The 22,114-nt window shown below is 39.0% G+C and overlaps 2 protein-coding genes across 3 annotated transcripts in view; both read right to left on the bottom strand.

Moving 5' to 3' along the window:
- Nucleotides 1-204: 204 nt before the first annotated feature.
- On the bottom strand, nucleotides 205-4,325 carry hspa1b (heat shock protein family A (Hsp70) member 1B). Its single transcript, XM_041799279.1, has 2 exons — nucleotides 4,192-4,325; nucleotides 205-2,225 (listed from the first exon to the last, which is right to left on the bottom strand). Exon 2 carries the CDS (start codon nucleotides 2,209-2,211, stop codon nucleotides 289-291), a length of 1,923 nt encoding a protein of 640 aa, XP_041655213.1. The 5' UTR covers nucleotides 2,212-2,225; nucleotides 4,192-4,325; the 3' UTR covers nucleotides 205-288.
- A 1,484-nt stretch (nucleotides 4,326-5,809) lies between these two features.
- ahcyl1 (adenosylhomocysteinase-like 1) overlaps nucleotides 5,810-22,114 on the bottom strand; it is a 32,032-nt gene continuing 15,727 nt past the window's right edge. Inside the window, exons 4-17 of one of the 2 annotated variants that reach the window (XM_041800172.1) lie at nucleotides 21,244-21,344; nucleotides 21,034-21,136; nucleotides 19,212-19,306; nucleotides 18,973-19,079; nucleotides 16,171-16,287; nucleotides 15,992-16,055; nucleotides 15,794-15,882; nucleotides 15,571-15,641; nucleotides 15,168-15,262; nucleotides 13,627-13,725; nucleotides 13,264-13,332; nucleotides 13,039-13,117; nucleotides 7,071-7,191; nucleotides 5,810-6,982 (exon numbers count right to left, since the gene is read on the bottom strand). In XM_041800172.1, the coding sequence (XP_041656106.1) occupies nucleotides 6,976-6,982; nucleotides 7,071-7,191; nucleotides 13,039-13,117; nucleotides 13,264-13,332; nucleotides 13,627-13,725; nucleotides 15,168-15,262; nucleotides 15,571-15,641; nucleotides 15,794-15,882; nucleotides 15,992-16,055; nucleotides 16,171-16,287; nucleotides 18,973-19,079; nucleotides 19,212-19,306; nucleotides 21,034-21,136; nucleotides 21,244-21,344 (1,217 nt within the window). In that variant the 3' untranslated portion in view covers nucleotides 5,810-6,975. Of the gene's footprint in view, nucleotides 6,983-7,066; nucleotides 7,192-13,038; nucleotides 13,118-13,263; nucleotides 13,333-13,626; nucleotides 13,726-15,167; nucleotides 15,263-15,570; nucleotides 15,642-15,793; nucleotides 15,883-15,991; nucleotides 16,056-16,170; nucleotides 16,288-18,972; nucleotides 19,080-19,211; nucleotides 19,307-21,033; nucleotides 21,137-21,243; nucleotides 21,345-22,114 lie in introns of those variants that run through there. The other variant, XM_041800173.1, reaches the window with a different exon arrangement.

Here is a 22,114-nt window from a genome sequence, read left to right as displayed (position 1 = left end):
GCCTTACAACAGGTTAACTTTATTTTGAAAGATGACGAGAGTAATCCTGGTTTTGTCAAAAGTGAGACAAATACTCTGCATTGATTTGTTGAGTGAAAACCTCAGCAGTCATTCTCCCTTAAATACACCAAAAGTATGACAAACAAAAACAAATACAAGATGGTTTTATTTAATAAAAAACATTTTTATTAAGACATGCTCAGGAAAAAAAAACAATAAAATGACGTGATTCTACCATCAAACAACCGTGATACATTCAAGATATCTGAACATGCTGAAATCATGGTTTTAGTCCACTTCCTCAATAGTGGGGCCTTTGGAGCTGCCTCCCGCCTGACTTCCACAGCCTCCTGGTGGTGTCGCCCCCTGCTGATACAGCTTGGTCACAATCGGCCTGCACACCTTCTCCAGTTCCTTCTGCTGATGCTCATACTCATCTTTCTCTGCCAGCTGGTTGTTCTCCAGCCAGGAGATCGTCTGGTTGCACTTGTCAATCACCATCTTTTTATCCTCCTCACTGATCTTTCCTTTCAGATTCTCATCCTCGACACTGCTCTTCATCTGGTAGGCGTACGACTCAAGGGAGTTCTTTGCAGATACTTTTTCTCTCTGCATGTCATCCTCAGCCTTGTATTTCTCAGATTCTTGCACCATGCGCTCGATCTCCTCTTTGCTCAGGCGGCCCTTGTCATTGGTGATGGTGATTTTGTTCTCTTTGCCCGTGCTTTTGTCCACAGCGGACACATTCAGAATGCCGTTGGCATCGATGTCGAAAGTTACTTCCACTTGTGGTACACCTCTTGGAGCAGGAGGGATGCCCGTGAGCTCAAATTTTCCAAGGAGATTGTTGTCCTTAGTCATGGCTCTCTCACCTTCATACACCTGGATCAGCACTCCTGGCTGGTTGTCAGAGTACGTGGAGAAGATCTGAGTCTGCTTGGTGGGGATGGTGGTGTTTCGTTTGATCAGAGGCGTCATGACTCCACCTGCAGTCTCAATGCCCAGAGACAAAGGAGCAACATCCAGCAGCAGCAGATCCTGGACGTTCTCTGAGGTGTCTCCCATGAGGATCGCGGCCTGCACTGCCGCACCGTAGGCCACAGCTTCATCAGGGTTGATGCTCTTGTTTAGTTCTCTGCCATTAAAAAAGTCTTGAAGGAGCTTCTGGATTTTGGGGATTCTGGTTGAGCCACCAACTAGAACAATTTCATGAATCTTTGACTTGTCCAGCTTTGCATCTTGCAGGGACTTCTCGACAGGTTCCAGCGTTCCCCTGAAGAGCTCTGAGTTGAGCTCCTCAAAGCGAGCCCTTGTGATAGATGTGTAGAAATCTATGCCCTCAAACAGAGAGTCGATCTCGATGCTGGCCTGGGTGCTGGAGGACAGGGTCCTTTTTGCTCTCTCACAGGCTGTACGCAGTCTCCTCACGGCCCTCTTATTTTGGCTGATGTCCTTCTTGTGTTTTCTTTTGAATTCCTCAACAAAGTGGTTCACCATCCTGTTGTCAAAGTCCTCCCCTCCCAGGTGCGTGTCTCCCGCAGTGGCTTTCACCTCAAAGATACCATCTTCAATAGTTAGGATGGACACATCAAAGGTTCCTCCACCCAGATCAAAGATGAGCACGTTCTTCTCTCCTCTTTTGCCTTTATCCAGACCGTACGCAATGGCTGCTGCTGTGGGCTCATTGATGATTCTCAGGACGTTCAGTCCAGAGATCACACCAGCATCCTTCGTCGCTTGCCTCTGGGAGTCGTTGAAATATGCTGGAACTGTGATGACTGCATTTGACACCCTCTGTCCCAGGTAGGCCTCAGCAATCTCCTTCATCTTGACCAGCACCATGGACGAAATCTCCTCTGGGAAGAAGGCCTTGATCTCCCCTTTATACTCCACCTGGACTTTTGGCTTTCCACTGTCACTGATGACCTTGAAAGGCCAGAGTTTCATGTCAGACTGGACGACTGGCTCTGTGAACTTTCTCCCGATGAGCCGTTTGGCATCAAAGATGGTGTTGGTGGGGTTCATGGCGACCTGATTCTTGGCAGCATCTCCGATTAGCCTCTCTGTGTCAGTGAAGGCCACATAGCTGGGAGTGGTCCTGTTTCCCTGGTCGTTGGCGATGATCTCCACTTTGCCATGCTGGAAAACCCCAACACAAGAATAGGTGGTGCCCAGATCAATGCCAATGGATACTCCCTTAGCTGAAGACATCTTGTTTGATGTTCCTAGGAAGAAACGAGGGATCATCAAGATTTTATTTTCTACTCTACACAATGAAAATGGACTCCACAGTTAAAGATCTGGTCCTGATGGCAATGCCAATCAATTAAGTAGTCTTCATTTGTATAATACCAATTCATACCCTGTGTTTTTCCAGACACTCTTCAAAGAGGACAGGTCTAGACCAGACTCTTTGTCCTATTATTGAGGAGCCAACATTAATCCACCGTGAGCTCATTAATATTTAGCAAAGCTACAGAGGCAAAGAAAAACTTCTGTTTTATGGTCAGAAAGCAACCTGTCTATCAGGATTTGATCTAGGTTCTTCACACTCTTCATACCAGTGGTTTTAGGGGCATTTTTTGTGTTCAGTATGATTTTACAGTTTTTTACAGTTGCTAGACACTATTTCACATTCGAATCTGCCCCACATCAACAAAATCTTAAACCCTTTTCCTGGTTAGACACAATTTGCAAAACTCATTTGCTCACCTTTTTTTTTTGCAAAACTCCGAACACAGTCTCACTCTAAATGTAGTTTTATACAAAGTAAGTTCAGGAACAAAGACCATTTCTGCTGCCCAGTGTTTATAATCATGCCTCACTCATCCAAGGTAAAAATGAAATAAAAATAAAAACGAATGAAAAATCCCAAACCATTATAGCCTTGGAGGCAACAGACTATGAGGAGGAGGAAGAGAGGGAAGATGGAGACGAAGATAATACCAAGAACAGAAATTTCAAGGGATGCATGATATTATGGATATGCTAGTGGTATTGGCAGATATGACCTTAAAAAGTGAATTATCATATTGGCAGATATGAAACTATTTGCTGATATTTGCAACCAATATTTTACCAGTAAAATCTGCCCTTACAGCTGTAAATACGGAATAATGTAAGTTAGTGAGCTTTACACTGGACCTATAGACTTATGATGACTGAAGTCTTTATCGTCATTCTTTTTTCTTTAAGGTCTGTGTTAAGGACTGAAATTTGTTAATTTGTTCATCCACCAACTTTAAATTGTGTTTTTCAAGGACTGAAGTTATAGGTTTGACTACATTTAAATATCAGTATCAACATTAGTATCAGCTAAAATTAATCTGTCCATATCGGCATATTGGAAGCCTGCAAAAAATCCAATATCAGATTAGTGCTTCTCTAGAAATTTCTGATGAAATTGAAGTTAAAGTGAAAGACCATGCTCTTTCTCCATCCATCCATTTTCTTTCACTTATCAGGTCACGTGGCAGCAGGCCAAGCAAGTCCACCCAGATATTCCTCTCTCCAGCAAAATTTTACAACTCTTCCTGGGGGATTCTGAGGCATTCTCAGGCAGGATGAGATACATAATCCCTCAAGCAAGTCCTGGGTCTACCCCAGGACATCTTTCTAAATAGACATGCCAGGAAGATCTCAACAGGGAGGTGACCAGGAGGCACCCTGATGATAGGCCTGAACCACCTCAACAGGCTCCTTTCGGTTCTTTCTCACCATATGAAAATAAGGAATGAAAAATCCCCCACTGCTATGTAATGTGTAAACTATGACTGACTTGTAAATATGTCTTTGGGGACAAAAACAAACAAACAAAAACAGAAGTAGAAAACAAAGACTCAGCACTCTTGTCTGCTCTTCCAACAGCGTCCCAACATTTTGGCACTCAGACCTTCATCCTGTTTTTTGCAACCTGATAAAGTTCTGGGCAACACTAAGTTTTGAAGCAAGATAGCAAATGTTGGAATTGTGCCAACGAAGTGTGCTGGAGTGTTTTAGTAATGTAATGAAAATAACATAGAATAAGGAAACCATTAAGTATCTTCAGAGCTTAATTTTAAAGTCAAATCAAAAATCCTAAAAGGTTCTGAACAAGTGGATTAAACTAACTTTCCTCATTCACTTAACCATAACAGCCTATCAGAAAGATATCATCACTCACTCATTAACATAAAGTCTGATTTTACTTACTGTTAGTGTGTATCTCTCTGTGTCTTAAGACGTTGAAGGCTCCCTGCAGTCTCCTTCAGTTGCCTCCTCTCTGTCAGCTCTTGCCTCTGTGTGCTTCTTCTAATGCCTGCACAGTCCCCATGTTTATATAGTTACTACTGTGCTTCCAGAATGCTCTACCCCCCCGACCCTCCTCCTCCCAGCTCAGTGACTCAACTGTTAATATTAGCAGTTAGTTCAGCTGGCCCGGTGTGAGAGAGAGCGAGAGGGATGGTGAATATTCCAGAGGGGGACAGCAGTGTGACGCTCAGCAGGGCTGACTGAGCGGGAACACAATGTAGAGAATGTAACACAGAGGGAGTTATGTGGAAATGTTAGCAGCTATTAGGGCTAGCTTCATCCCCAAAATAATACACCATTTACTGTTAATATCCAACCATACGCCTAGCGTGTTACAGTGTTTTAATAAGACAAAAAAAAAAAACCTCTTTAATGTCAGAGTAAAATTCTCTGTTGGATTGCAGTCTGGGCTTTGACTCAGCCCCCTCATAACATTCACCTTGTTTCTGTAAACATTTCTGTGTGGCTTTTGCTGTATGTTTCTGGTCGTTGTCTGACTGGAAAATAAATCTTCTCCCAAGCTGTAGCTCTCTTGCAGACTGAATATTGTCCACCAGGATTTCCCTATATTTTGCCACATTCATTTTACCCTCTACCTTTCAGGGCTGGCTGCCAAGTAGCATCCCCACAGAATGATGCTGCCACCATCGAGCTTCACAGTGGGGATGATGTGTTTGTGGTGATGTGCAGTGTGTGCACGTGTCTTGTCTGATGACCAGAAAGCATCATTTTGGTCATCAGACAAGACCGAAGAACTTTCTTCCACTTGACCATGGAGTCCTCCACATTCCTTTTGGCGAACTCCAGTAAAAATTTGACTGGTGAAAAACCCCGGCAACAGTTGTTGTATGCAGCTTCTCTCTGAGATTCTCATCTCAGCTGCTGAAGCTTGTAACTCCTTCAGAGTAGTCAAAAGTGTCTTGGTGGCTTCTCTCACTAGTCTCTTTCTTACACAGTCACTTAGTTTGTGAGGACAGCCTGTTCTAGGCAGATTGACACATGTGCCATATTCCTTCCATTTCTTTATGATTGATTGAACTGAACTTTGAGTTGCTTGGGGTGTTCTTTTGTCTTTGCAGCGTAATGGTATCCATGAATACCGATCAAACAGTGACTGGACCATCCAGACTCTGGTGTCTTTATACTAAAATCATCTGAGACACTTTCACTGCACTCAGGGGATTTCCATTTCACTAAATGTGAGACTACCAACTGACTGAACCTCTGTTGAATTAAATCAGTCATTTTAAAGGGGGTGAATAATTATGCAATCATTCTACCTTACATATTTTCATTTAATTGACATCAGTTCGTGGAAATCTGTTTTCATTTTGTCATTCAAAGGGTTTTTTTTTTTTTTTTTGCCTTTTTTGGCCAAAATTAAACTGACCATGATTGATTTATGAATGAAAGGGTAAAAAAAATCAAAGAGGGTGAATACTTTTTATAGGCACTGTTCAGAAAATAAATTCTCGCTTTTTCATGTCATTCTATAAACACACACAGTTATAAATATCAGTCTGTTAAATGCTTTATTGCTGATTTAATGCATTCTCTTACATATATCACACACACGTATGCATTTTCATCACAGAAAATATTACTGGAGGTGATCCTGTTGGATCAAATTAAGACAGCAACAAAATATGGCAAACAGAAAGCCTAGTCATTATTTTTAACATATAGTGATTACAGAGTCACAATTATTACCAGAAGCAGTGGAAGACAATTAATGTAACACTAATACAAAAAATAGGGAATGTACATATAATTAAGGTCAGTGCTGATATTTATGTGTTGTAAATTATTCAAAGGCACATTCATGTCATGGCCCTGAAAAGAAATATCCAGTCAGAACAACACTTTCCTCTCAGTCACGTCTCAGCAGGAATTTAAAAAAGCAAACAGAAACTTAGTGTTGAAACTGAGGAGTTTTAGTGGTTTAAAGAGTTTTTGGCTTCTTCAAAACCTTTTGGATCCAGTTTAACACCAACAGAACATTTTAATCTGGCATTAGCACTTAAAATATCTCTTTGGTTTGCTAACACCAAGAGTCAGTTATTTAAAACACACACACAGGCTTTAATTAATCAAACTTACGTAAATATCCCAGGTCATTCTGTTTATACAGCAAATGGTGCATTTCATCACTGTGATCTGACGTAATTAAAAGTGACTGGATGTTCCCTTTTAGGGCATGAACTGTATGCAGATACCATTCTTAAGTATTTCAAAATTTCTTACATAACAGAGATTAAAATTCAAAGTTTCTTCTGGCTCACACTAACCCCTCATCACTGGAATGTCTAAAACCATAACATTACTGACAGACGACACTTAAATGGTATCTCTCCTTTCTTACAGTATCCTTTGGCACCTTGTAAATAGGGTAAACAAACAAATCAGTAACTTTGTGATCTAGTAACATAAGCAACTAAATAAGTACTCATGAAAGCATGCAAGCAAGCTTTTGTTTAAACACATGACAAGACATGTAAAATGTTAGGTACATCTTATGTTTCCTACAAGTCTGATGCTTCATATGGAACAGCATGTCTCAAGTGCTATTTATAAGTTACATTCAGCTTAAGTAAAATAATTCCTTCATTTTGTAGCAATTCAGAAAATAAAATAGTTATCTCTGTTTCTCCAGGGCAACTGTGTGTTGAAGATCCGACACCCTCATTAATACCTGTGGATAAAACAGAGTTATGTTTTACACATGCAGGTTTATAAAGACTTGCTTTAAGAAATGTTGGACTATAAAGGGAGAGACCTACCTGTAATAGTTTGGTTTAAAGGGACCGTTCTTGTTGAGGCCCATGTACTTGGCCTGCTCATCAGAGAGCTCTGTCAGATGAGCATCAAAGTTTGGTAGGTGCAGACTGGCAACATACTCATCTGTAGGAAAGACAAGAGTGGAGAAAATCACTCTGGATTAGGGCTGAACGATTTGCGGAAATGATCTTAATTGTGATTTTTTAACCCAATATTGTGATTGTGAATTAATATGCAATTATTTTTAGGTTCCTCAGTTCATGTGTTGTTCAACAAACACAGTCAAATATTTGTATTATATCCAGGACAATATCAGATCAGTTGACCAAAGGAAAAAATATTTTTTGAAAATCGTATGGCAAATTTGATATCAATTGTTCTATTGAAGTGGATGATCATTTTTTGTTACTATCATTCTATTAAGGAAAACATACATAAATAAGAAAATTACAATTTTTGTAAAATATTAAAATTAAAAGAAAGACACTTGAATGTTTGCACAATGTGTTGAACATAAAATATCTGCTTCAAAAAATTGTATCAAACTGGTATTTTGTCACATTTCAGGTTAAAGAAATATTGCACTGTTTGTGATTTGAATATTGAAACATGTCACATGGCGATTTAATCTAATTTGTGATTAATTGCCCAGCCCTACTCTGGGTCTGACATCTGTGGCTGGATCTCACACCAATTCAAGGTTTCCCAAACTTTTCAGCCTGTAACCACAAAAAAATAAGTGCTAGAGTCTAAAGATGCCCATTGTTCTATGAGGTGGTTAAAGCATAAAATGTTGAGCCCAGCAATGCAAACTTCCTTTCCCAAAACTGGCATAATAACAACGCAAAAGCACACCACTACCTAAAAACCATAATATTGTTTTAAGCCAGGCATAGGCTGTGCAAATTTCATTCGATCTAGCCATGAATATTGAGTTGTATGACTCACTTGCACTGTCATTCAGATCGTGCATCGTTTGTCGTGCTGTGTACGGGGGGTATGACGGTCTACCATGACCCAACTACAGCCTGACAAGCTGCTCCCAACTAGTTTGATGGATTTCTGGCATGTTTGATATTTTGGTAGTACAACTCCAGAAACTCCCACAGTGAGAGCAGAACCACGAGCAGAATCCTCAACTTTGGGGTATTTTTTCCTGTGTAAACTGACAGACAACATTTTAATCACAACAGCAGGACTGACTTTCTAATACCCCACACCCCCCCGCTGCAATAATGTAAACAACCAAGCAGGGAATATTCCTACCCACGGACCTCCAGCTGACATGGATGGCGATGCTGTTTGTGTGTGTGGGATAGAGACAGAGAGAGATAGCGACAGTGAAAAAGCATTACATGACTAGGTACGACTTCAACCTCAGTAAGTGAGATTTTTTCAAAGCAAATTCCAGATTTCTGTCACAGCCTGTACAGATTTCACTTACACAGTGTGAGCACTCAGGTCGTTATGTGAACAACCATCGGACCGTGTGGTGTGAGCACATAAATCTTGCGTGATGTACGTAGTAAGCGATTCAGTCACATTGTGAGCTGACATTCTGCCTAGACTGTCATAGATTTGGCTTGAAATTGCATAGTGTATGTCTGCTTTTAGTCAGTAACTGCAGGAAAAACTAGAGGCAGAATACAACTGAATTTCATATAGACTTCAGCTGAGTGTACATGCTAAATGTAGTAATGATGATATCTGTGTGAATCTTTACATAGAAGCAGACCCCGACATCACTGCTGTCATTACTGCTGGAAACTTAAATGTGAAGGATTTTTTTACAGATTACTTTCATCCATCCACTATCTATACCACTGCACCTGCACTATAAAAACAAACAAGTTGAAAATACTTAAAATATTTAATATTCTGGAAATAGTTTTTCAATATGACTCAAGTTAAAATGTGTAATTCATATGTTTCTCATCCACTGCAACATTCCCTCATGTTTTCACATAGGGAAAAGACAATCATGCCACCCAAAGTAAGCAAAATTTATTGTCTACATGTAACAAACACTGAAAGGAGCACTCTAAACCCAGAAAGTAGCCTTCCATAGAGCTCAGGACATCATCCTTGCTTTGTTGCAGTTGGTCCCCACAGGAGGGACTTCTTTGACTGAGAGGATAACTTCACTCATGGTGCCAAAGTGTCATATGCCCAAGGGCATTCTCGGAAAACTCTGCAGATTAAGAGATGACTGTCAAATTATTTGAGAACAGTGAAAATTTGACTGAATGAGTACATAACAACTAGGGTTGGGTATGGTTTGCATTGTTTCCGATACCGGTGCTAAATCAATACTTTTAAAAGGTGCCAGTGCCTTAATGTTGCCCAAACTAAATCGAAACTTTTAAGAGAAAAAAAATTTTAAAAGTCAGTGGCTGAATACAAGCTCTGTATTGAAAATGATTCAGAAATAAAATGCCAATAGAACATATAAGTAAAGGAAATGGGTGTAACTTCTCTACATAATGCCTTTTTTGCCTTTCTCTAGGATTGGGGGGAATGTGATGTACCAAAATTAAGCACCAAAATCTGTTTTGTAATTCAGTATCGTAGTTATCAGATGTGTTGGTACTGGATTTTCATACTGATGCCTAATAATGACCATGGCCTTAGTAAAAATGGAATTAATTTTTTTAATTAATGTATATAATATAAAAAAATACACCATTTAAAATAGTTTTAGATTCTTCTTTGTTTTTTGGACCACATCTTGCACCCCCACATTTGGTGTTTTGTGTTCCCCTGGGGGTCGCGACTGCAATTTGGGATCTGTTATCCCAGACATGTGAGAAACCACAAACATAAGGACAGTTTGGGCTGATTTTGACATTATAATCCTAGAACAGTGGTCCTAGTCAAGCCTCAGGACCCAACATCAGCTCATTAATGAAAACTGCAACCCAAGTTTCAGATTTTTTTCAACCAATGAGAATTATTTTATCAACAATAGTACAGTTTGGATCACAGACAGGGCAAAACATGACATAACAAAGAGACGGCACAAAAAAAACATGTTTTTTAAAAATGTCATTGACATTTTGGAACAAGTTTTTCAGGCATATGTTTACAGTCCACTAAATAGGGCTTTGCAACCCACGTTTAGGTTCCAACCCACCAATTGAGAACCGCTAGACTAGATGATTTAGCCAGACTGTTAGACTACACACCCAGTGTTTTTACCAACAACTTCAGTGGTCATTTCACAGAAACGAGAGCTCACAGAAAAAATATGGAGGACAACTGACGTCCTCAGCTGACTTTCCTATCATGCACTGTGTTCACAAAGAAATCAAAAACAGAATCTGGGTGAAATCACGGCTAACGAAACGGTATAGTTATGTGTGTTGCATGTTATGGTAAGAACTTAACATCTGGTTGATGATGCTATCAATCAATCAATCAATCTTTAGTTTTATAGCACTTTTCATACAAAACAATGTGGCACAAAGTGAGTAAAATTGTTCACAGTAAAGTCACAAGAGGAGGGTAAAACATCTGGGGAGATATCAGTTAAAAAGTCAATAAATCTGCAGCCACTTCAGCAGTTAGATAGTGTTTCCTGACAGTACACACTGGTATTTCCTGCTGCTTAAAATCTCTGATATTAAAAGAGACACAGAAATGGTCAGACAAGCCAACATCCATAACAGAGGTCACAGATGCTGACAGACAACAGGTAACAACTAGATCTAAAATATGACCTCTGTTATGGGTGGGCTGTGTTACATGTTGGGTAAAATGCATACAGTTAAGAAGGTTTAAAAAAATCTGAGCTGAAAGAGCCTGTTTGATTGTCTACATGAAGATTAAAATCACCTAAAATAATAACTATGTCATATTTGGAGTGGATAAAAGAGACCAGTTCTGAAAATTCAGTAATAAAAGTTTAGGAGGTCTGTAGATGGTCAAACATAGAATAGGAGGACTGCTTAAAACAAAGAAATGATACTAAAAAGATTTATATTCATCAAATAAAATGCCTTTAAAACCATATGCTTAAAGAATCGTGGCTGTCCCGCCCACCTCTTTTTCCTTGTCTAAAAGAATATGAAAATCGGTGATTAGGGGGAGAGTCTTGGATCAGGGATGCAGGGGCATCAATGCTGAGCCATGTTTCAGTTAAAAACATCAAATCAATATTATTCTCTAAAATCAGGTGGTTGTGAGAAAAGTCTTATTTAAAAGAGCATGTGATGTCCATGAAATCACACGTATATGTATATATATATATATTTTGTGATGACTTAAGAAGTGTTTCCAAAAGAGCTTAAATAAAAAGTCAAAGTTTACGACCTGTTTCCTATATGTGGCTGGCTACTGCTAACTCCTGTTCAGAGCGTGGGGGTGTTTTTCTTCCTATGGAGAACATGGCTAATTTACATAAACACTGAACCAGTGGCAATAGTAGGAGAATGGAGAATAGGTATGGGCCTAGAAGAAAGTTTCAGTGGACTTTGAAGACTTGGAAAATGGCTTATTCTTAGATGAAGTGAAGCTTTATCAACACAGAATCCACACACAGATATGGATGGTTCTGGATTAGTGGTGAGGGGACCATCTCAATTACCTGAGGCTTGTTTTGTGTCTACTACAGATAGCATCAGCAGTAAAATAACTTTAGCTGCAGGAAAGAAAGATGGAGTAGTGAAGGACAGCTCTGAACTATCCACAGTGGACACTTGTCTTTCTTCTACTAGTCCAAATAAACAATGATGGTTGGATTTTATAGTTTGAAACTAACAGTGGATACAGTAATAAGGACTAACATCATCATGGGTTAGACAGAAAGGTCATTTGAAATGCTGAGATTTTATGTGTTGTGTGACATAACCAACTGCTTGTTAGCTCTCTGCTGTGGGTATTTTCTGTGGAGAATGTTATTTGGCTGTTGTAAGGTGCTGTATTATAGTAGTAGCTAATGTGCTAACTGGGCTAACTGAGGGCTAAAGTGAAGCTAAGTGCTGTTGTTAATGTATTTAACACAGTTAACTGATATTACTGACTGTACGTGTTAGGAATAGTTACTGTCTGACTCGGTTTCTGCTATCTCTATTGTTTCAAAGAGGTATATGTGGCACCAGTCCTGCTCTGGCACAGAAATAAAGCTGGATTATAGTGTTGGTGTTTTGTGTGTTTTATTTCTATTAAATGCTGGTTAATAATCTTGTGAATATAAGTTAAATAGCAATCAAACCACGTTTTCATAGGTTGTTCTTGGTTTTAATGAGCATAGTTTAACATTTTATTGACGACTGAACAAAGAGGTATTTGAGGGGACAGTTGTGTTGTCACCAAGGCTTTTGGAAGCTTTACGATCAATTCCTTTTGAATGGAGAGACTTCTCTTCATGTCCACTTTTCATAAGTTCCTCTGTTTGTGAGTAGGCCAATACTATTTTGTCACTTTGTTACTTTTATCACCCCAAAATACACCTCCAATGTAAATATCAACCCTGGTGTTGTAGCCTAATGTGAACACAGGTCTCACATTGCTACTTCCACCATCCACTGGGGCGAGTGATGTCATAGTAGTGATGTGTGTGCAAAAGGGCCTTTGTTAGCATTCAATTGGAGGCACTCTGAATCTTAAATATCAGACGTTTGATATTTACAAAAGGCTGACCGGATCAGGAGCAGTAAAATAATCATATTGACATCACACACTTGAGGATTATGTGGACAAATAATCAGATGCAACAATCCTCAGATCAGGTCACCTCCTGATGAGTGGGGCTGGGATAAATCTGGCCTAGGCTTAGGCTTAAAATTGTGTAGTGTGTAGCCAGCCATAAGGTCGCTGAATGGTGTAATTATAAGGTCAAGTCACAAGGTGGCAACAATGAGCAGCAAAAACAAGGCTGGCGTGAGAATCTCTCTGCATTTAAAAACCTTTTGCATCTGATCGTGTTATAAAATCAAGTAAAAACATACTGATAAACTGAGCTATTCTTACCCATCTTCTTGGGCAGGAGATACACGTCCTGTTTGTATCGCCCCTCTGGAGCATTGAACAGTTCGATCAGGGCCAGAGCCTAAAGACAAACAATAATACACCCAGTTAAGATTCAGCGATGGTGCCATGAAACAACACGCTAACAGAGAAGAGCAGGATAGTGTGTAAGAGAGAGAACTTTTATGAATCTTTCACAAGTTTTCATAAAGGAAAGAAACTACTGACCTGAGTTGTAGCCGTGATGGACAACACAAACGTAGGCACTGTGGAGCAGCTCAGATTTAACAGGCGACCCTGAGGAATAACAGAGCACAGCTATGAACAGCACTGAAGAAAGTCTCTTTTATAGAAACTGTGCCCAACTAAAGCAACAGAAGATAAAAGAGATAGCATGATTATATAAAGGAAAAACATATCAGAGTCTGCCGTTTGAACCAAACAGTCTGACTGCCTGAATATTGTTTCAACGTGCAAGACTGAGCTGTGAGTTGGTTTGTTTGTGTGGGTTTCAGTGTGGTATTAAAAGCCATTGGGTAAGAAACAAAAATCAATATACAGATTTTCATGACACAGTTTTGAGTGTATCACCTCTGCAAGCATAACAACCCTCTTTCCATCCGGCCAGATAATGTGGTCAACCTGAGAGCGGACCCTCTCCCAGGTCAGCTCGGGGCTGCGAAGACTTGCCTGAGGAAACAAAAGGCAGCTCAGTCCCACAACTGCATAGAGACAGAAGCATATTAAAAGTGAAAGAACAAAATAAGAGGGTTTGAAAATGCAACACAATGGCTGTCATTATTTTTTGTAAACATATCCATGTAGATCATTTATTGAAAATAAAGAAAGAAGGTTAAATACCATTACCACTTGAGGTTCAGAATGTAAAAAAGAGATGTAAATGACTTCTTGCTGGTTATGATGAAGGCATTTTGAATTATGTGTTTATAATACTATTTTATTTATTGACTATTTTTATTGTAATATTTTGTGAAGCACTTTGTAAGTTTGCTCTATGAGTGATGCTAAATTAAAAAAAAACAACATACCTTAACCAATGGATAAAACAACTGTTTGGTTTTATAAAGTCTCAAGAGTTGGATTTATCTCTGCTTTTAAGATTAGAATTAGTATCTTTTATATGGGTGTTGTAAAAACAAACTCAGTAGATTTCTGCATTTTCAAGAAAATGTGATAAATAGATACACATGTAGGCTGTTGTTATTGTGCATTGTACTCTGGTTATTCATATTGGAGAGTTGCATTGTTTATCTTCCCACATGTTTTCAGTTGTATCCACCTTGAACTATGCTACAGTAATTTATTTCTTGGTGTCCAACCATTTGGCATCACCACCCAGAGTGCACAACAGAACAGCCTACATGTGAATCTACTTCTTAAATTTTCTCAAAATGTGGAAACTGAGTGTTTCTGAAGCCAACTTCTCTTAATTTGGAGGATTAACTTTATCAACAGACAATTCAAAGGTGGAACATGCACATCAGTGGATAGGGTGCAGGAGCCAAAAACGAAGTAGATGACAGGGAGAAAAGGTCCGCACACCAAGGAGCTCCCATATCAGGCTTTTATTAACAATCAAGTGACGTTTCAAGCCAGCATGCCCTTTATCAGAGTGTTTTTTTGCATGTGTGAAAAAAAGGCCAAATTATATTGACCATGGTTGATTTATGAAATCAATAAAAGGGTCAAACATCCAGGGGGGTGAATACTTTTTATCGGCACTGTATTTGCTGTTGTTTGCATAAGAGACACAAGTGTTATGATACTGAGTTGTCACTAAAGACATGAAACACACTTAAGTAAGTCATTTGATAAGCAAATGCCAAACATGGAATTTATCTGCAAAAATGCAATGTCAAAATAACCTCAAAGACACTTTGATATTTTGATAATGAAATTTTGCTAAATTTGTTAAAAAGAATTAATTTTTTTAATATTCTTCCTCCCAAAAATGCAGATGATGATGACACTATCCTGTGAACTTGGACATTGACTTTAATCCAAAGATCACATGACCAATCATTACTGCAAACCAAACCAAATGAAATTCAGTTGAGGGAAGTAAACAAGGTGTACTGGACAAAAGCTGTGACCGTAAAAAGACACATTACCACATCGATCTCAGTGTTGGAATGTCCCATGTTGCAAACAATGCAGCCGTTTTTCATTCGGTCAAGCTGCTCTCTGGTCACAACGTTCTTGTTACCTATTAAAAACATGAAAAGAGCAGTGATGTCATGTGTAAACAGAGATGTTATGAGAGAATAAGAGAGCACAGGTGGCAATAGCAGGTGAATTCAAATGAAAGCATTTCCTTCTCTTATAAAAGTTGAATACAAGTAAATGTGGGTTGTGATTACTGTCACCTCTCTAGCAAAAAGCCTTGATGTACAGATGGATAGTCGTGTTTTTGGCCTTTCAAGATCATATTAAATGAGGCGTGCATTAATTTGCTGGAAGCGCTGTGATTATGAAAGCAGAAGTAATGTTTGTCACTACATGTAGGGACAGTACCAGTGCAAGTTATCACCACGTCCATCTGCCGGATCACCTCGCTCAGCTTGACCACCCGGAAGCCATCCATGCTGTATGAAGAGGCACAGAGAAATGTGCATTAGTTAGGCTACACAAATACAGAGATTAAATAGGGGAAATTATGTCTTTTTTGGTTCAGGTAAAGAGACTAAAGTAGAACTCTGGGGACACATTAACAGAGCAGAGCTGAATGGTGACTCACCATGCCTGCAGGGCACAGATGGGGTCAATCTCTGTGATGCACACAATGGCTCCAAGGGCCTTTAGAGCAGTGCAGCAGCCTTTCCCCACCTACACAACACAGGACAGGGCAGTAGTCGTGAAAAGAATTGCACAATATGTTTGACAAGTCTTCTGCAACTGTGGAATTAGGGTTGTTTTTATGATATGCGTCATTCACCTCTCCATAACCACACACAACGACTTGTTTCCCTCCAAACATTATATCTGTGGTCCTCTTCAAGCTGGCAGAGACAAAAGAGATGACATGCACTTTTATCCATCTGTACAACAAAAACCTGTTCACACTGTGAAAAAAGCTGAAGAGGCATGTTTGCAAACACAGTCTTTTCTCCTCACCCGTCCAGGATGGATTCACGGCAGCAGTAAAGGTTGTCGAATTTCTGCTTCGTGACCGAGTCGTTCACATTCATGGCAGGGACGCACAGCTTGCCAGCTTTAGACAACTGGTACAATCTGAGAGGACACAGGGGGAAACATGTTCAGGCAGATGCACAAACACACACACAAACAGCAATCCTGTGTGACCTTCTCCTTTTCCGGAGCGTCTGACTAATTGATTCCACTGAGAGTGGGACGTGCACAGCTGCAGAGACCTGTGGTATGGCTCTGCAGTGTTTCTCACACGCACGCTGGAGTTAGATCATGGTGCTGACCTTTTAAAGCTACCCGGTCACTGTGTATTGATACTGCTTTTACTTATGTAACTGCTAATGATACATGCAGGCAGTTATCATTCATCAGAAAGCCTGGTATGCCTACAGGGAAGCTTCACCTATTGGACAAAATCATGTAGACACATACTGAAGAAGAATGTGAAGGGCTACAGTAAGAAAAATCAAACACTGTTTCAAAAGTTAAGTGAAACTTAATCAGAAATTATGAACATGTAAAATTAACACACACTGCATTAATAGCAGGTGAACAAGTCCCATGGTCAGACTAGTAAACACTGGGATGTTCAGGATATGTTTGTGTGACAAATGCTGCTCAACAACTTGAAACTAGGCCTGACAGCATTTATGCATTAATGGAAATTAAGATCCATTATTTGTGAATAAATGTTTTACCCCTTTCAGCACACTTTGGTTAAGCTGCTGCAACATGTCCTTGCAGAAAATAATGCTGTACACAATGATGTGAAATATGTAAACCACTGCTCATTAATGTCTCACTTCACTTTAAAAACTCACAGAAAGCTCAGTAGACGAGTCAAAAGTCATCTGCACCCTATGTTACTAAACATTTACCTTTCATAGCTCCCTTATTTTATTTTCAATCGATAGTAAGTTCCTTTTTCTGTGGTTAAATCCATGTAATAATCTTTCATCTACTTAAAGTTCCTTATTTTCTTTCAAAATAAAAGCAGATCTGGTCTGTATCCAAACAGTATGCCAGTTACACTTAGGTTAAGACAGAATAAAATACAAAAAAATAAAATAAAATCAGTTCTAAATTGAAAATAGTGGAATTTCAAAGTGTGTCAAAAAGGGAAGACTTATCACGATTAACAACAGAACTTCTGAGATTCATTTATTCAATCTGAATTGTCTAAATACAAGCCAAGCCTGTAGTTCTGGGAGGCCCCAGATATTCATAAGACTGTCCACTATCCACGCTTCACTTTGTAAAGCTCCTGTCGGGAACTTCTGGTTTGTGTTGATGTTGGCGTCAACTGTGGACAAAGCAGTACATCGTATCTCTATACTGATTTTGCACTGTGCATGCTAAAGCAGCATTTTAGCAAAAAAATCTAACCTTTCAATAAAAAAACTAATGAATCACTCATTATAAAAATAAACAGAGGAAAATGTGAAAAATGCTGTTTCTGTAGTGTGGTGTACATCAGCGTCCCTCTGGAAGCACTTTTAATTTCTAATTTTATTTATTTTATTCAACCAGAAGGAAAATCTCTTTGGGATTAAAAATCTCTTTTTCAAGAGTGTCCTGGCCAAGACAGGCATCTTCACACATTGACAGAGAAAAAGAAAGTATTAAAGATCAACCACACTCAGAACACGTCATGCAAAACATCTGCAGCCAGATGTGACTGCCTCAAAGTAAACTAACCTCCCCTAAAAGCTTACAATGATACCAGCTCACTTAGTTATAGATCTGTCTGTAAATCATTCCAGGCAAAGGGAGCAGAAAATTTAAGGGCCTTTTATCCTAGTTCAGTTCTGACCCTGGGGATGGACAGTAAGAAAAGAACTTGGTATCTGAGATTATAAGTTCCAGAGTTTTTCGGCCAGATGTTTGTTAGAAGGTGGGAAGGAAGAAGACCAAGAAGAGGAACAAACATCACCATAGTCCAGCATAAAAGTGGCAGCAACCAGTCTTTTCTTAGACTCAAAAGAAAGGCAGGATCTGACTCTGAAATAAAAACCCAGTTTCAGCTTGAGCCTTTTAACCAGATGCTGAATGTGAGGAGTAAAACACACGGAATCATCAATCAAAATACCAAGATATCTGTAACACGAAACAAACTTGATCTATGAACCCTGTGAAGTAAAGATCAATGGTAGGTTCAGTGGCTTAGATTTTCCATTTGACTAGAGCATGACTTTTGTTTTAACCCCATCTAAAATGAGTTTCAGGTCATAAAAATTTTGCTGAACAGTATTAAAAGCAAGTTGGGGAAGAGCTTGGTTTGGGGTGGTGCTGAGCTGTATTAACAGTGTTTTCAGCATAAAAGTTAGAATTTGCATTAGACTCATTTTGATTGATATCATTTATATAAAGAATTAATACCTGCACAGACTGAGTTCTATCAGTGAGGTAGTTTTTAAACAATTTGACTGTTTGCTCAGATAGACCTGCTTTTAACAGTTTCTCAGCACTACATGGTCCACTGTGTCAAATGATTTGGAGAGGTTGATAAAAAGGGCTGCAGTGTTGTTGGTTGTCCAAAAAATCAATAGAATCATTAAATACTGTACGAGCTGCTGTGGATGTGCTGAGTTCTTTTTTTATAATAAATAATTTTTAAAAAATAATTACTGTTTCCCTTCAATCTTCAAATGCTTGAATTTGTTCATTATGTTTAAATTGCAAAGACTCAGCTACTCAGAAAGAAAGAAAGAAAGAAAGATGTAAGTTACTAAAAACCCTTAAACTCGTCTAGTCTGCTTCCCCTCTCACCTGTGCACCCCAGTGACACTCTCCTCCACGATCCCTCGCACCTTCTTAAAGACGCTGGGATACTTCTTGTACACCCAGTGGGTTAAGTCTCCACCATCATCAAGGATCTAAGACACAAACACAGCAGTTTTAGATAACCTCTATTGTGTATGATGGTTTAGAAGGGCAGAGGGTTAAAACAGCGAAGAGAGCAGACAAGGGCTGGTGTTAGATTTATCCTGAGACTGTCAGATTGATACCATATTGGCCTGCCAGCCCTCCGTGTTGACACAGCGATCGATGCACCACCAGAAGTCATCCTCTGACTCTCCTTTCCAGGCAAACACAGGCACCCCTACAGGAAACAAAACAACAGACACACACATTATGGCAAAGAGAAGAAAAAGGCTGGACAGCTGCAGATCCACAGGTCTATTAGCTCAGCATGACACAGTGAAAGCACATGTACAAACCTGATGCTTTGCATTAAAGTTCATCAAACTCATTTAACATATAAATCTAAATGTATGACACTCTGATTTTTAAATGCATGATAGACACTGATAATGGTTGCTATATAGATGTTAAATGAGTCTGATAGAGCAACAGGAATCTAAGTTAAAAGTCATGCAGTCTTTCAAATGAAAGAAAAAGGTCCATGGGTGTCCATATCCTTTAAGTGTTACCAAAACATGTAATAAACCTTAAAATGGTCATTAATAAATAAACAAATATAACAAAATAAAAGAATACAATTATGTGTAAAAGATCAATAAACATTAAGCAATAATAAAATTGTAAAATGCAAATAAAATAAGATAAAGATGACATAGTCATGATGATAAGAAATGAGTATCAGTGCCAAGATACTGAAACACAATGATTTTAGTCTGAATGTAGTAATATGAATAGAAAATAGAATAATGATGGTGGTAATCCACCTTATTCCTATCCCCCATGATTCTTTGCGTGAAATATGGGCACAACTTCCGCTCTGTTCTATCTAAATGGGACTTTGCATAGAAACAAGACGCTGAAAGTGATTATAAGAGCAATTTGGACACCAAAGTATTTAAACTTTGACTGCTTTACCTCAAACGGGATAACTTTATTACTTCTCCGGCCTCTACTAGAGAGTGCAAAGTGACGACATAACCTCAGATAACCTAGACAAGCATATTAAGCTAACTTTATTAGCTTCATACCAGTGTAGAAAGAGACAATCATGTTTTGTTAAAGGAGTTTGGACACCACCTTCAGATACATTTCTAGTTTGTGGGGTTGCTGAAATGTTTATTTCACAAACTAATACCTCTTAAAATGTGGGAATTATATTCATGAAACCAAACAGTCCAAATATTTAACTTTGTCATGTTATTGGTACCACAAACAAAGCAACAGGTACTGAGCATTACAGAAAATATTATTTAAAACTTTCAGCTCATATTGATTCAACAAAAATCAAGCAGTATTTATTGCAGCAAATATTTATTTATTTCAGAACAATCACTGTTGATGCTAAATCACTTTGGTAAGCCCTTGGAGGAATCGCGTTTTTGCTATTATTGTTACTGTACAGGGAGTTTCACCCACAATCACAGCTACAGTAGACCACTCCAGGAATAATGTGGTATACACCTTATTTACTTATTTACAGCTTACAGTAAAAACAACGTGAACATGTGGTTACAAAAATATATTAATATTTACAAATTGGAGGTGAATTCCTTTCGAAACAACTGTCGTTCTTTGTTAGCATCTATCGTTAGCTGCTGTATTAGAATAAATATATTTTATGTACTTTTGCTTTAGCACGGGAAATTTCGTCCATATTCAGATTTACAGTAGCGGCCCTAGGAATAAGGTGGATAAGTACATATAGATTATTAACCAACCACAATTAAAATTGATCGACTGCCACAAATGAATGCATCAAAAAATAACACCACAATCATGAAGTGTACTGATATTTTTTTTCATCCCTCAACTTGATAATAGTCATGTGAAGAAATCTGGATATAAGCAGCTATTTTAAAGCTAAACATGCATTTTAATGTTAATTCTTCAGAGAGAGGATCAAACCTGTTTCAGCAAGAGCAGCTGCCACCTCATTCTGAGTGGAGTAGATGTTACAGGCAGTCCAGCGACACTGAGCTCCGAGGGCAACCAGAGTCTCAATCAGGACCTGACAAGATGTTGGGATATACAGAAACATGAACTCATAGCAGAGATGAAGAAGATAGATATATCACAATCACAGTGATCTGCAATGACCATAAAAAGAGGACGTACTGCTGTTTGAGCTGTGATGTGAGTACAGCCCACTATCTTCGCCCCGGCCAGCGGCTTCTCCCCTTGCGCTCTCTTCCTCAGGGAGATCAGGGCAGACATGTCTGAGGGGGAACACAACAAGTATGTTCACATGAAGTCAGAAAAAGTCAAATTATTGTGTTAGTAGTAAAACTAGACTTTTAAAATGTTTTTAGACATATCAGTCTGACTGAATTTGTACTCAGTTGTTTCTCTTAAAGTCTGACAAACACATCTTGATAAATCAGGTCAAGATCATTTTAGTCTTGCATGTAAAGTACCTATAAAAATTATTTACCCCTTTGGATGTTTTATCCTTTTTTTGATTTTTATAAGTCAATCATGGTCAATATAATCTGGCATTTTTTACAAAAAACAGCTGTTGCTGTATGCTTCGGGTCATTGTCTTGCTGGAAAAACAACAGTGGCTTTCACGTTGCCATTCTCCTATGAAGCTTTGACTGGTGAAGGACACGAGCAGCAACAGGTGTCTTGGTGGCCTCTCACTAGTCTCCTTCTTGCAGGGTCACCCAGTTTGTGAGGATGGTGCTGATCTAGGCAGAACTCAGAACTGCACAGGTGCCATCTTCCTTCCATTTCTTGAGAAAGGAATTAAATAAACTCCAAAGGATGTTCAGTGCCTCCAAATTTTTTCAGTATCCATCACCTGACTTATACTTTTCGATAAACTTTTCTCTGAGCTGCTTGGAGTGTTCTTTTGTCTTCATGGTGTAATGGTAGCCAGGAATACTGATTAACCAGTGACTGGACCTTCCAGATACGGGTGTCTTTATAATACAATCACTTGAGACACATTCACTGCACTCAGGTAATGCCCATTTCACTAATTGTC

Source organism: Cheilinus undulatus, linkage group 11 (genome assembly GCF_018320785.1).
Source record: "Cheilinus undulatus linkage group 11, ASM1832078v1, whole genome shotgun sequence".
NCBI classification, from domain to species: domain Eukaryota; kingdom Metazoa; phylum Chordata; class Actinopteri; order Labriformes; family Labridae; genus Cheilinus; species Cheilinus undulatus.
The sequence above is the reverse complement of the archived record's forward strand: the minus strand, read 5'-3'. Positions and strand labels throughout refer to the sequence as shown.

Coding starts and splice junctions, on each gene's coding strand:
- hspa1b (XM_041799279.1), bottom strand. CDS start 2,211: ATGTCTTCAGCTAAGGGAGTATCCATTGGCATTGATCTGGGCACCACC.